General features: G+C 38.6%; 1 protein-coding gene across 15 annotated transcripts in view; it reads left to right on the top strand.

Moving 5' to 3' along the window:
* ATG10 (autophagy related 10) overlaps positions 1 to 15,664 on the top strand; it is a 449,505-nt gene that overhangs the window by 178,315 nt on the left and 255,526 nt on the right. For 12 of the 15 annotated variants that reach the window (XR_009261140.1, XM_058728154.1, XM_058728123.1 and 9 more), the window contains one exon: positions 13,719 to 13,838. Coding sequence is in view for 14 of the 15 variants with exons in the window: in XM_058728154.1 (XP_058584137.1) it covers positions 13,719 to 13,838 (120 nt within the window). In the remaining variant the exon portion in view is untranslated. Of the gene's footprint in view, positions 1 to 1,429; positions 1,509 to 5,654; positions 5,773 to 5,974; positions 6,199 to 13,718; positions 13,839 to 15,664 lie in introns of those variants that run through there. The other 3 variants (XM_058728195.1, XM_058728188.1, XM_058728224.1) reach the window with 3 other exon arrangements.

Here is a 15,664-nt window from a genome sequence, read left to right as displayed (position 1 = left end):
GCTCCTTCATCAGGAGTTCAATAAATCTTTGCCACAGGCTCACTTTGTGTGAATCATGTTTATAACTTTAAAAAGTTACAATTTAATGGTGGCCTCACGATTTTTTAAATTTAAATTTTATTTTTTAATGTTTTTATTTTTGTGAGAGACAGTGCGAGTGAGGGAGAGGCAGAGAGGGAGAGCAAGAGCGAAGGAGACACAGAATCTGAAGCAGGCTGCAGACTGAGCGGTCAGCACCCAGCCTGTGATGGGGCCCTAATGTGAACCTTGAGATGACCTGAGCCAAAGGTGGAGGCTTAACCAACTGAGCCACCCAGGCACCTCAACAGTGGCCTCACTCTTTAGTGACAAAAGCTTAAGTTTATACTTTCAGAATTGAAAAACATAGTCCCTCAACAACATTATTGGACCCCAAGTAGAATCCTTACTTCTTGCTTCTGAAGAGTTGAATATGGATGAGAGGAAACATTTACAAAATGAAAATTTGATCTAAAAAGAAATGTTGAATATTGAGAAATGCAAATTAAGGGATTGCAATTACAAAAATTAAACATTGTTATTGATATTTTAATTGAGGAAGTTAGTGGAAACAGTTTCTGGTTCTACCCTGGTTTCATTTGGATATAGGTAGACTTACAAGATTGTTTCTCCTTACATTCTTCTCCCTTTGCCAGTTCCTTTCCCTGTTTATTTAGGATTAAATGAGACACTGCTACATGATGAGACAATCAAGATGGCCATAACGTTTTATGACAAATTCTAAATTGATAGCATGTCTTAATGCTTATACATTTCTGAGAAAGATAAGCAACTCTTTAAGGAAAAATATGTCTGCTTTATATAAGTAGATTGTTCGAGTATGAGTTTGATTTGATTCTTAATATCTTTGAAGCCTAGAGATGTTTGGGACCCTAGAGGCAGTGTTTGAATCATAAACACAGTCAGGAACTATAACAACAACAAAGTGCCATTGAGATTATTTAGTGATTATGTGTTGAAAACAAATGTCTTCAGGGGCCAAGCAGACTGGGTATAAAAGGATTGGAAAGTAGGGGAATGAGAATAAATCCTACCTAAAAGCATCCAGAATAGGGAAAGGTTGCTGAAAACTGTAAAACCAGAGGTACCTCTAAAGAGCTTGGTACTTCAGTCCTTGAAGTGCTGATCTTATAGGCTTGCAGAACCCAGGAACATACTTACTAATACAAGTTTATCTTTAAGATTAGGGTTGTCTCATATCACTGTCATGTAATAGCCTTCAGAGAAAACTTTTAAAATAATCTCTATGCTAGCTCAAGAACTTACAGTGGTTTCTTATTGCTCACTGTTTTAAATGGAATTTCTTCATAGAATTTTGGAGTTATCTGTAAACTGCTTTCCTTCCCTTCCTCCCTCCCCCCCACTCCCCTACTGCCTGACCTTCCTATAGACTAAGTTCTCAGCTTCATGGTGGTCAAAGGAAAGAAAGAAGCATACCACTTCTCAGGAAAAACACAGCTTTCTTAGAGGTAAATATTTATTGACAGAAATGCAGGTTGTGATCTCAGATTTCAAAAATATGCTAAGAAACACTATGGTTAGTTTTCTAGACTTCGTTAAATTTTTTTTTTCAAGTTTATTTATGTATTTTGAGAGGTAGGGGAGGGGAAGAGGCTAAAGGAGAGAGAGAGAGAGAGAGAGAGAGAGAGAGAGAGAGAGAGAGAATCCCAAGCAGACTCTGCACTGTCAGTGAAGAGCCCACTGCAGGGCTCAAACTCACCAGCTATGAGATCATGACCTGAGCTGAAGTTTGACGCTTAACTGACTGAACCACCCAGGCACCTCAAGGCTTTGTTTACTTTTAACCCACTTCCTAGTGTTTCTTAATGGGGGCTCATCTGGCATTTTTATGGAGCTGCCTCATACCTTGTAGATGCTCTTTGTATCTGTTCCCTGAGCATTAAATTGCAATAGCAAACTACACACCCTCCTATTTGTGACAACTATGTTCTCACTCATTTCCAAACAACTTCTTTGAGAATGGTCCCTCCCAATGTTGGGAACCATTGGACCATGTCAGCCTATGCTTTACCCAATCTATGCACATGTATTGGCACTTTATTTTTAAAACTTAGCAAACTTTTCAGGCCCTTTGTTGAAGAGCTCTTCCATTTCTTTGACATGACTTTGTCTCTACTTGGTAAGCCCTCATTCATGTGTCAAAATTCAATTCTTCAAGAACTGGATTCAAGTCTTCTAGACTCCTTCTTTTAGAGTCTTTGATTTTCCCAGGAAACATTTGACATTCCTTTCTATGAGGACACACACAGCAAAGTGCTGGGATATTGCAGATGCCAGGTGAATGAGTGAAAGCTTGTGGAAGTAAGAAGGTATGCTAATCTAGTTTTTTGTCTTAAGTTTATTTTGGGAGAGAGAGAGCCCATGCAAGTGGGGGAGAGGCAGAGAGAGGGAGTAAGAGAATCTCAAGCAGGCTCTGCAGTGTTAACACAGAGCCTCACATGGGGTCAAACTCATGAACCTTCCGTGAGATCATGACCCAAGACAAAATTGATAGATGCTTAACCAACTGAGCCACATAGTGCCCCCTAGTTGTTTTTTTTTTTTTAATATTTATTTTGAGAGAAAGAGCGTTTGAATGAGCATGCGTGAGCGGGGGCGGGGCAGACAGAGAGAGGTAGAGAGAGAATCTCAAGCAAGCTCCACACTGTCTAGTAGCCCATGCAGGGCTCCATCTCACTAAGTGTGAGATCATGATCTGAGCCGAAATCAAGAGTTGGGCATTTAATTGACTGAGCCACCCAGCTACCCCATCTAGTTTTTAATGAAGACTTTGTGAAGAAAAAGGGAATGTTTCTTTCATTAAAAAATGTTGAACACTAATTCTTTTCTTTTTAAGAGAGAGAGAATCCCAAATAGACTCAATGCTCACTGTGGAGCCCCACATGGAGCTCCATCCCGTGACACTGGGATCATGACCTGAATGGAAAGAAATCAAGAGTCAGATGCTCAACCAATTGAGCCACACAGGTGCCCCACCAATTATTTTTTTAATGGCACTTGGTAGTATATTTTAAAAATATATGGCTTTATCATCTATTTTCAGAATAGCAGAGTCTGTAGTTTCTGATACCGACTTTTTCTGTATCTCCTTATTTGTGGAATAACTTTGGTCAAACTCATATACCATTAGTTCCTGGTTCTGGCCTAATTAGCATACATGCAGACAAGTTAGTCTCTACAAGTCCCACTCAGTATTCAAAAGCACAAAGAGCTCAAATCATCACCAATGGTGGATCAATTTCTCTTGTGTGCTTACAGAAAAGTCTTGTTTTATATAAAAATATGATAATCTTCTTATAAAAATAATGACACTGGTATCAGAAAGATTAGATGTCATATAAATCTGTTGTTTGAATGGGAAAAGACCAATTGGTGAATAAACTTGAAAGTAGAAGAAGGAAACAATAGGTAGAGATATATAAAATAAATTCATTTAAATTTTTAATTTTCTTTTCTTCATTGCAACTTTTATTTGTTTACAGTGTGCCTGACTGTGTTATAGGTGCTAAGATGCAAACTTGTAAGTCAGAAATTTTCAGATGTTTAGACATTGCTCTATCGACTTTTGGTGTTCCCTGCTGTGGAGGAGATGGCTGAGGCTACTTTAATTTTTGTTCCCGTGTAGATAAACTCTTTTTTCTGCATCTTTGTTTTTTTCCTTTATTTATTTATTTATTTATTTATTTATTTATTTATTTATTTATTTTAATGTTTATTTATTTTTGAGAGACAGAGACAGAATGCGAGTGGGTTAGGGGCAGAGAGAGAGGGAGACACAGAATCCAAAGCAGGCTCCAGGCTCTGAGCTGTCAGCACAGAACCCGACGCGGGGCTCGAACCCACAAGTTGTGAGATCATGACCTTAGCCAAAGTCGGACCCTCAACCGACTGAGGCCCTTAGGTTCCCCTCCTTTTTATTTTTTTAAAATAAGATATTCCACTCTGCTACCTCTAGGCATAGATATTTTCCCCCAACAGTTTTCTCAGAAAAACAGTGAATCCTCTCAATTTATAAAAGTAAATATGTTTGATTTTTTTTTTTTTTTTCTAGCTCAGGAGTAATTTTTCAGTGGTATGTTTGCCTATGATTTCAGTTCAGAAATGCCAGTTAATTGTAGGTTGGATTTGTGGTCTTTGTCCTCTAATCTATCAATATGCTTTGTTTACATCTTGGTCCTTTTCCTTCTGTGTTAGGAGATCAACTCACATGTATATGTTAAAATACTAATTAGGGGCGCCTGGGTGGCGCAGTCGGTTAAGCGTCGGACTTCAGCCAGGTCACGATCTCGCGGTCCGTGAGTTCGAGCCCCGCGTCAGGCTCTGGGCTGATGGCTCGGAGCCTGGAGCCTGTTTCCGATTCTGTGTCTCCCTCTCTCTCTGCCCCTCCCCCGTTCATGCTCTGTCTCTCTCTGTCCCAAAAATAAATAAAAAATGTTGAAAAAAAAAAAAATAAAATAAAATAAAATACTAATTAGATTTTTGCCAGCTTCTGTACTTCTCTGTATTGCCTCTCATATAGATTTTAAATCTCTACTATTATTATATATTTGAACTCCCAGTTTTTTTCTTATCCACTTTCTTTTACACTCTCAGCTATGGTTCCCCTCCCTCATCTCTTGCTTTTGGAGGCTGTATTTTTCTTTTCCCTTTTTCTTTTTCAATTGGGAATGTAAAGTAGATAATTTCCAAGTTTTCTCCTGATTCCCAGTGTAAGCCCAACACAGAAGCAAGCTTTCTCTCTTCCTCTTTTTTTTTTAACAATCATCTTGATTATTTAAAATGTTTTTATTTTATTTTTGAGACACAGAGAGACAGAGTATGAGTGGGGCAGGGGCGGAGACAGAGAGACACAGACTGAAGCAGGCTCCAGGCTCTGAGCTGTCAGCACAGAGCTTGATGTGGGGCTCGAACCCACAAATTATGAGATCATGACCTGAGCTGAAGTCAGATGCTCAACTGACTGAACCACTCAGGTGCCCTTCTCTCTTTCTCTTTATGGCAGTGTTCTTTTTTCTTACGGTGCAAGAGCGTCACCTTGGTCCCATACTGTTACTGATTTTTTTGATTTTCTTACCTTGACAGAAGAGGGACTTGTGTAGGGACTGTCTGACTGTGGTCAGAGTGAGCAAGCTCTCTGCACTACTCTCCCTACATCTAGGTAAGGCAGTGCTCTTCCTCTACGTGTGAGGTAGGAGAGTGTTCAAAGATACAGTCAAATTAATGAATGACAGATCTTTGTGTACTCAGAAGAGGCCTTCCTTTCCTACTCTTTCATTTTTCTGTCCTGTGTGTATAACAAGGGGAGTGATTTTGTGTGATTTGAAATGGTTTACTGTTTTTTGAGTTTTTGCAGAGGAAGTGGTAGTGGTAAGGTCGCACTCTTCTGAGTGCTCCTCCTGTCCCCACAGCTACCTAGGGCTGACTTTACACTGTAGCATGCAGTGCTCCACTTGGCTTTACCTTCCAGCTCTGGTCATGAGCATTATATTGTTGAGAGAAAACTGCCTTGAGAGAGAATCACCAATGGGCTTGGAAGCCAGTAGTGGAAGAAGCACCTCACGCTCCCTTTTTTTTTTTTTTTTTTTTTTTTTGAGGAAATACAGAATGAGGTAGAGTGAGATGCTTTTTTATATTCTTCCTAACTGGACTTCCTGCTGCTAGAGGCCACAGCCAGCATCAGATACCGATTAACATCCTTCAGTTACATTCCAGGTATAATGTTGTATCCCGTTTGAACTTCATTTGGGATACATATTTTAGTGGGATGGCAGGAAGGGAGTGCTGGGCTCACTGGTCAGTGGCTGTCAAGACTGAACCAAACTTTCTCCCTTTTGCTGCTTCCCCATGCTATTTATTGGATAACCAGGGCTATCCCTGCTGTGCTCCAGCCAGGCTGTCAAATGCCTTGAAATCCAGGTCATTCGCTAGCCATATCAAAACAATCCGTCTTTTGTCTCAATTTCCTAACATACTTCTTCCTGGAAACTATCTCTGGTGCTAACTACAAATGTGTGTTTGGAGGCCTTCAGAATCAGGTAATCTCCCTGATCTGGGCCTTAGATTCCACATTTAAATTTGTACCCTGACTGCTTCTTTGCTCTCTGAAATTTGAGGACCACTGCCCAAGAGCCTTGCTAGGTAAGTGATTAGCTAAATGAATTCAAACCAAATTCTTATAATGGTATTGGGTTCAGTTTAACACCCCTATCTAGTAATTACATGTATTTTTTGTTTGTTTTGTTTGTTTTGTTTTTGGAAAGAGTCTAAATATAAATTTTTTTTTTCAACTTTTTTTTTTTTTTTTTTTTTTTTTTGGGACAGAGAGAGACAGAGCATGAACAGGGGAGGGGCAGAGAGAGAGGGAGACAGAATCGGAAACAGGCTCCAGGCTCCGAGCTGTCAGCACAGAGCCCGACGCGGGGCTCGAACTCACGGACCGCGAGATCGTGACCTGAGCCGAAGTGGGCCGCTTAACCGACTGCGCCACCCAGGCGCCCCTAAATATAAATTTATAATAATGTGGTATTGCTGCAGGGAGGGAGAAATACAGAGGAAGTTTCCTAGTATTAGTTAAAAATTACCTTTAATGTTTAAAGGTATTCATGGTATATTCTGTTATAATCACGTTTTTTGTAAATGATCTTGTGTTCTGGGGAAACTTAGTTATATTTCTTTAAGTGTTTTAGTCTCACTTTGATTCTAATGTACATTGATTTATAGGTTCATCAAAAGAAATGTCTTTGACATAAACTAAAACTAAAATAAAATAAATTAAAACCAATCAGTTCCCCGCACATTAGATTAAAAAGCACATGAAAAAAGTGGAAAATGGTAGTGAAAAAAATTGTTTCTAACTAAAAAGGATCATTTGAGCAATGATTATACACAGTATTAGAATTCACAGGGGCTGTTTTTCTGAAAAGATATTTAATAGCAGCAGAATAAGCTTCTTCACACTGTCTAGTCTTAGGGCTAACCTCTAGTTTAGAAAGACTGCTTTCACTTGATGGGGAGAAAAATTATTCTACCTTCCCAATCTTTAGCCTCTGCTGAAGCAGTTAAAAAAAAAGGTTTTGATTATTTGAGCTTAAAAAAAAAAAATCAAATAGCTTTCCAGCAGGAGTAAGACTCCAGCAAAATAGATGTATTAACAACCTACATTTTATGGCACGAAAGAGCTCTGACTCCCTTCTAACTTTTATTTATAGTAAGAAATGAGAGGTTCATTGTTTAGGATGAGATGAGAATTGGAATTAGTCTTTTTACTGAGAGAGAGTTCACTTGTGTTCTGTTGTCACCTCTAGTCTGAATTTATTTATTTATCTTTTTAATTTTTTTAAAACATTTATTCTTGAGAGACAGAGAGAGACAGAGTGTGAGTGGGGGAGGGACAGAGAGAGAGGGAGACACAGAATCTGAAGCAGGATCCAGGCTCTGAGCTGTCAGCACAGAGCCTGATGCGTGGCCTGAACCCACAAACTGTGAGATCATGACCTGAGCCGAACTCGGATGCTTAACCGTCTGAGCCACCCAAGCGCCCCAAGTCTGAATTTATTTTTAAGCTTATGTCTGGAAACCGAGGAAGTTCACATGTCTAAGGTTTTATATTTGCAAAATAAATTCTTGCCATTTTTGCTTATTAAGCTGCAGTTGTGGTTATTTCCATTTTTGGCCATAATTTGAGGCATCTCATAGTAGGAAGTTCTAATATTCCCATTTCTGCCTCTACTAGTCTATAAACTTGGTAGAGACCAGTGTATTACAGCTTGAAAAGTGTATATAAAAATGTTGATTGTAGGGGTGCCTGGGTGGCTCAGTCGGTTGAGCGTCCGACTTCGGCTCAGGTCATGATCTCATGGTCCGTGAGTTCCAGCCCCGCGTCGGGCTCTGTGCTGACAGCTCAGAGCCTGGACCCTGTTTCAGATTCTGTGTCTCCCTCTCTCTCTGCCCCTCCCCCGTTCATGCTCTGTCTCTCTCTGTCTCAAAAATAGATAAATGTTAAAAAAAAAATTAAAAAAAAAAGTTGATTGTATTATGTTTTCATTTTTAGAAAGTTGAAATATTCTTACTTGAGCAAAGAGACAATAATTATTCAGTGATATTTCATTATGATATAATGATTCAAATTGAGATGGATATCATTTTAATATAATATAGTTCTTAATTTTGTAATCAAGCCATAAGTGTATGTATTATTATATGTAACATCCTTCAGCAAAGCCCAGTCCTTAGATAATTTTAAAAGTATTCAACCAAATATTAATTGGTGCTTTGATGTGCTGTCATCTTGCTACTGGCACAGAGCTGTTAATTAGATAAACTATGGCTATTGAGTGAAATTTTATGTTTCAACTAACATTTTGAATAGTTAGGTAAACCTCAAGTAACTGGGGGGGGCTTAGGGAATGGAGTGTTTTTACTTTAGTTCAATTTTGTTGTTAAATAAGGGCTTGTTTGGAATTTATAAAATATGCCAAAATATATTAGTATTTTTTTAAATGAATTACATTCAATTTTTGTTTGATTTAGTATCTCAATATATGTCAGGGTCATTATATAGTTAAAAAAACCCCTAATTTTCTGACTGCTCCTTTTTGGTCTCCCTATTCTAGTTCTGTATCCTCTCTCTGAGTCATCATATGTGTTCTCTTGTTTACGTAATGTTGATTTACAATCAATATTTCTGGCCCAGCTCTCTTTCCTTCTGAATTCCAGATTCATCTCCAAATGCCTGCTAGATTCCCTTCATGTGGTTATTCCACAGGCTTTTTAAACTCAAGCTCAGTGTGGTTAAATTAAGCCCATCTCAGTCCCCAAACCTGCTCTTGCTCAGTACACCACTACCTAGGGTGAAGAGCTGGGAATCTCTCTTAAATCTTTTCTCTCATCTATCCCTCACATATCAAGATCACCAGTTGTAATGAGTATACCAGCAAAATGTCTTTTGAATCCCTCCCTCTTCTACCGTACCTCCAGTGTTTGGCTCTGTTTAGCGTCATTTTGTCTTTCCTGGATTATTGCTAGAGACTATCAACTGGTCTTCATTTAGTCAGGCAAAGCCTGTAGTCCCTCCTGGAAGCCAGAATGCAAATATGATCAGATTCCCCCCACTTTCAACACCCTTTTGAGCCCTCAGGGTACCAGGCTCTTTTGTCTTCATCAGCAGTAGTTCTCTCAGTACCTCTCTTCTACCTCTGTATTTCAGTTAAGCAAGAGTTCTTCAATTACCAGACTTTCCCTTACGTTCAGATTTTTGTGCATCCTGTTCCTTTGCCTCCCTCCTTTGCTAAGTTGGCTTCCGTTCTTCCTTTTAGTGTCTTCTTTCTTAGGTATCACTTTCTCAACTTGTGTATGCACTGAAGCTGCTTAACCGGGATTTGGTATGTAACCCGGAGATCTCTCATCCATACCTGAAACATTTGATGACTGCCTCAGTAGAAGTACTGAGTACTGGTACTTTATTGTCTCTTATGTACTTCCATTCCTGTGCTTGCTGCTTTCTTTTCCCAAACCTATTCTCCCACTGTTTTCTTACCCTCTCAGATTTTCCGTTGTGATTTCAGGAGCACACATCTGCAATAAACAAACATATAAATCCTAAACCCATTATTGTCTTTACTACATTCTGTGAAGTAAATTAAGTATTCCCAGAAAAAGAATTTTATGGTTAAAAGCATCAGGAAACCCCAAGTTAGTAGTTTCCCCACCACAGTGTGTATTGTGAATTTCTAGGGTGGGGGTGCTGAGTGGATGTAGTGTGGATCAGTTTTCACACTTACATATCACATGACGTTAACATCTTCACAGGTCATTGCTTCCACTAACTAGTTTTAAAGGAAACTTGGCTTTGAAACAAAGAACAACAAACAAAAACTGAAGTTCTTTGAGTGGAAGCTGCTGCTTCCTCCACCCTATAAATTTCAGGGTATGGAGACTGCTGGTAGCCTCCACTACCTACCCCAGAGCCAATTTTAGGTCACTGCTTCTCTAGCCTCTTGTCAATATCGTTGCTCCTTTGCGGCTCCTTGGAAGCTCTTTTTGAGGACTTTCGTATCCTATGAAATTCAGCTCCACCAGACATAGCAAGCTAGGTTTTTTGTTTGTTTGTTTTTGTTTTTTTCCTTACATACTGTCCCTACTGGCTACTTTTACCACCATCTTGAGGAGGAATCCAAGGCTGTGTTCTAACTCATCAGGATCACATGTATGTTTATTAGTGCTTATTCTTGATGAACTCAGGATTATACACCATGTATCACTTATCATCTCTGTGCTCTTCCATTTCCTACCATTTGTCCCTTGTCATTTACAAATTTTTCATTTGATCTTCCACCTTATTTAAAGAGCTCTCCACCCCCACAGGCGCTCCAAATAATTCTAAGTAACTTCAGTATCCATGTGGAAAACAGCAAACTTAAGCCTCATAGTTTTCTTTTTTTAAATGTTTATTAATTTATTTTGAGAGAGTGAGAGAAAGAGAGAGAGAGAGTGAGCATGCAGGGGAGGGACAGAGAGAGAGAAGGAGAGAGAGAATCCCAAGCAGGCTCTGTGCTGTCAGCATAGAGCCCGACCTCACAGAGTCATGACCTGAGCCAAAATCAAGAGTCGGATGCATAACCAACTGAGCCACCCAGGCACTTCAAGTCTCATAATTATCTAAACTTACTGAGTTCCAGTGACCTTCTTCTCTAAGTTACTTTATAAACTTGGTAAGCTCTCCTGAAGTTCTAAAGTCTCATAGTCTTCCTAGGCTTCCTTTTCCTTCCTTTCACTATGGTTGTTGTTAGCCCTTTTGGTATTTAATACTCTTTGATACTACCATATTTTCATAGCCCCTTCAGTCTTCTTTTGGTATGTTTCCTACCTAAACTCTGAACTATTCTCACTAGCATATTCTATTCCTTCTTCTATATGTATCCATACACTGAATCCACCCAGCAAAACCTTAGCTTTGCATGTGTGCCCAATGCAGCTCCCTGCTGGTTCCCATATGTGGTGAACTGATTATTGCTGAAGGTAATCACAACTACCTTGTAGTCCAAACTCTTGCATGGCACACAAACCTCCCTTCAAGAAGTTTAGAACTCTTCCATCTAGTATCTTTGAGGCCTTCACTCTGTCTTTCAGCTCCAGTAGAGGGCAGCCAAGTTTAATTTGCATATGACTAGACTATCTCTATCTCCCTATACCTTCTATACTTCCTGCATCATGTTTCTGAGATCAGTCTTAGTGTTCTCTACACCCTAACTTGCCTTTGTTCATACCATTTTTCCTGCTTAGACTACTGTTCTAACCCTTGTGCTTCACCCACTGACAATCTGCTCTACAAAAACTCTTATATACCTTAAAGATTCATCTTCATGCCCACCCACACACCCTCCCACACTATCCCCTCTTTATAAGGGACTCCATCATTTGTGTGTACTTTAAATAGAAGTCCTGTTTTCCAGTGCTGTGAGAATTAAGAGTTGAGCAATTAATTGAAGACGTTGATTAAAGCTAGAGTTAAAATACTTAAGAAAAATACTTAGAACAGAAATACATTCATTTGCCAGTTGTCTCATGTATGACTAAGGGATTTTCTTTGAGTATGGGTAATTGGTTGGAATTCATTCTTCCTTCATTAATTTGGAACCCAGAATGCATCCTCTATATTTCCATTTTATTTTTTTCTTTTCAGCACAAGCAGGGGAGAGGGAGAGAGAGAGAGAGGGAGAATTTTAAGCAGGCTCCAAGCTCAGTGCAGAGCCCAGTGCAGGGCTCAATCCTGCAGCACTGGGATCATGACCTGAGCTGAAATCAAGAGTTGGATGCTCAACCGACTGAGCCACCCAGGAGCCCCTCCAATGTTGGTTTAAAAGAAAGAATTCAAGCCATTCATGTAGCAGTCTGAGCATGGAATCCTAGATTTGTATGGTTTTCCCCCCACCATTTTTTTTGGTTTTTCCCCCACCGATTTTTTCGGTTACATTGTCCATACCTACTTCAATGATAGTTTCTTTTTCTTATGGAGACTTACTGTTATAAAGTCTTTCTGAGGCATTAAATCATAGAAATAAGAGTTATTATTTTTTTTTACTTATATTTTATTGGTTTGGTTTGTGGAGTATTTAATTAAAGTAGTATTTATAATATACACATGTGGTTTGTTAACATAAACTCAACTGATGGGAAGGAGGTGCTTCATGATCAGAATGTTGTAGACACCAGTCAGTGTTTTACTGAGGGGATGGATACTATTTTGATTAACCTGGCAAGTTGGTTGAATGGAAGTTGGTTAAGGGAGTTTCTACTGTAACGATTTTTATTGCTTATCTCCCTTTATTACAGTGTGAGCTCATACAAGGCAGGGGCTGTATATATATACATATTTTTCATTTTGTATATCTAACCTTCACCACACACAGTACCTACCATAGATATTAAGTATATATTTGTTGTATGAGTGAACAAATGCTTGTATAGGTCATACTAAATTTGAATAATCAGAAAGAATACTGCACTGAGAATCAGCTAGTATAGACAGATCATTGGCCCTGGAGCCCTCCTGGGGTTTGAATCCTTTCTCATTTGCATTTCTTGAGCAGGTTACTTTCTCCTTTTCATTTGGGGAATGAGGATAACAATAGTCTTTGGGTTGTGTGAGGGTTAAATGGGAATCTAAAGTATTTAGCATTGTGCTTGACAAAGTAAGCAGTCAACAAGTGCTAATTTTCTTGATGGTGCTTTTCACCAAAGAGGAGACCATGGGAATTCACTTGGTCTAATTTTTCTCATTAAGGGACTTAAATTACATAATGTATCAGTTTCTTTCTATCTTTAAAATTCTCTTTTTATAAATACTTTATGTTTCGGACATACTTATGTAACAAATATGTGGCTATTCCTTGATTTGTCACATTTGTAGATTCTATAAAGTAGGTAATTACTAAGGTGATCCTAACTTTACACCTTGAAGAACTAATACTTTCAGGCTTTAGAACATCATTTGTTAGAGAGGTGAACTCTAATAAGTGTGAAGACCAGCTCAGCTCTACTAAGCACTGCCATGCTATCTACGTAAGGGCTAAGTAAGGTAGGAAGTAGAGAAGGAAGCTCTGAAGAGATTGTTTGGAAACATTAGCTTAGAAGAAGTGAGATAAAATTAAGCTCTGGAAACTAAATTTATGGACAGATTAACTTTTTGAACCCTAGATACACATTTGTTATAAATTTAGGTTAAAAAAATTTTTTTTTAAATGTTTATTTTTGAAATAGAGCACAAGTGGGGGAGTGGCAGAGAGAGAGGGAGACACAGAATCCAAAGCAGGCTCCAGGCTCTGAGGTGTCAGCACAAAGCCTGATACCGGGCTGGAACTCATGAACCTGAGAGATCATGACTGAGCTGAAGTTGGACGCTTTTGGATGCATAACCAACTGAGCCACCCAGGCGCCCCATAAATCTAGGTTTTCAGTTTTCATGTTGATCACATTTTCTTCCTGATTAAAAAATGGGGATAGACTGAGAAAGATGGAAATGTGACACTTTTTTGGAATGGCTCTGAGAATATTTTCCGTTCAGTGTCCCAAATTTTGGTTTGAAGAAATAAGTGATTTAGCAGAATTACTTTTAGCATTCATTCCACAGCTGATGCTTATACTTAGTTTTTATATTGCAGTTATCATTTAGTATGGAAGAAGATGAGTTCTTTGGAGAAAAAACATTCCAGCATTGTTGTGCAGAGTTCATTAGACATTCACAGCAGATAGGTGATGGCTGGGAATGGAGAACTTTGAAGGTAAGAACAGAAATTTTTATATTCTATATAAATGAAGGTTTGTTTTTTTTTGACCATGTAAACCTCAGTAATTGAAACTAATATGTGAAAGATAGTTTGATTTAGTAAAAGGCTTGAATTGAAGATGTTTTAAAACAGATGTCCATTTTATTGCTTCAATGATATATACTCATTATAATTAAGCTAATGAAGTATTATCTAGAAAAGTCCTTAGGTGACCTTCTTTAATTTAATAGATAAGAATGCTTAGCATATTAACTATCTGAATGTAAACAGATGCTTCTGTGGTGCTTCAAACCATTTATTTACACTATTAATTTTCTTAGGAAAGTACTTTTGTCCAGAGAGTGGAAAGATAATCCTGAAACCAAATCATAGTCAAACAATCACAAATTCTGAAATACTGAGAACTGAATTAATTGGGAATTTCTTAATATCGTAAACACATTCCAAAACATTCTTTCTTTTGATTCTATTTGGTAATAACAGTGTGAAAGGTCTATGTACTTATCTATTTCCACACAGACATTTAGTTAAGATTCTCTGCCACAAGCTTTTAAAGAGTTCATTGAGATAATTTTCAGAGAGGATGTTTCCTTTGTTTGATGTCTTAATCTCGTTCCTAAAAAAGTGGTGATTCCTGTTTTTTTGCTTATTGGCTGTTTTCTGTATGAATTCTGAGAAATGTGAATAGTTTTGAACTGATTCCTATGATTCAGAACTAGGCCAGGGAAATCCAGGTCTTGATTCAGTCTAGAGTGCCACTGGAGAGAGAAACCATGATTTCCTTTGGGTCATATGCCAGCTAAGCTTTCATGGGGGTTGGGGTGGGGAGTGTCAGGGGAGACTCCAGCCCTATTGGACAGTTCTTAAGCCTCTGTGGCATCTCCTGCTCCAGGATAACATGACCTTATTATTAGCACCTATTATTAATCTTTTTCCTGAGTATTTTATAATTTTGTTTGCTATTCTTTTTGAGTTTATTCATCTTATTTCTTCTGTGATTATTGACATATTAAAGAGTTGCTGTTTTGTATGTCAACTTTGTGACCATACCATCACCTGAGTTCTCCTTTTAGTCTCAGTGATTTCTCTTGTGACTTCTAAGGTAGAGTGAGGTCATCTGCAAATGAGGAATTTTTGTTGCCTTCTTTGTAATATTTCTCTTATTTTATGAATTGAGTAGAAAAATAAGTAATAGTAATAACATATCTCCTTCATTAACTTTAATATCATTGTTTCTGATATATAATGATTTTAGAAAGTGCTGGTTGTTTATTCATTGAATGAGTATAGCTTTCTGACCTCTTTTGACCTGTAATAATTTGATGGTTATTTCTTTGAAAGTTTTTCTTTTTACCAGATTTTTTAAAAAAGTTTATTTATTTATTTTGAGAGAGAGAGAATGAGCAGGAGAGGGGCAGAAAGAGAGAGGGAGAGAGAGCATCCCAAGCAGGCTCCACACTGTCAGCTCAGAGCCTAACGTGGGGCCTGAAGTCACCAACAGCAAGATCATGATCAGAGCCCAAATCAAGAGGTCAATGCTTAACCCACTGAGGCACCCAGGTGTCCCTCACCAGATTTTTTAAAAAAGAAATTTTCTTGGGGCGCCTGGGTGGCTCGGTCGGTTAAGTGTCCGACTTCGGCTCAGGTCATGATCTCACGGTCCGTGAGTTCGAGCCCCGCGTTGGGCTCTGTGCTGACAGCTCAGAGCCTGGAGCCTGTTTCAGATTCTGTGTCTCCCTCTCTCTCTGCCCCTCCCCTGTTCATGCTCTGTCTCTCTCTGTCTCAAAAATAAATAAACATTAAAAAAAAATTAAAAAAAA

The sequence above is a fragment of the Neofelis nebulosa genome, chromosome 1 (assembly GCF_028018385.1).
Source record: "Neofelis nebulosa isolate mNeoNeb1 chromosome 1, mNeoNeb1.pri, whole genome shotgun sequence".
Lineage (NCBI taxonomy): Eukaryota > Metazoa > Chordata > Mammalia > Carnivora > Felidae > Neofelis > Neofelis nebulosa.
Note: the sequence above shows the minus strand (reverse complement) of the source record. Positions and strands in the feature narration are given on the sequence as shown.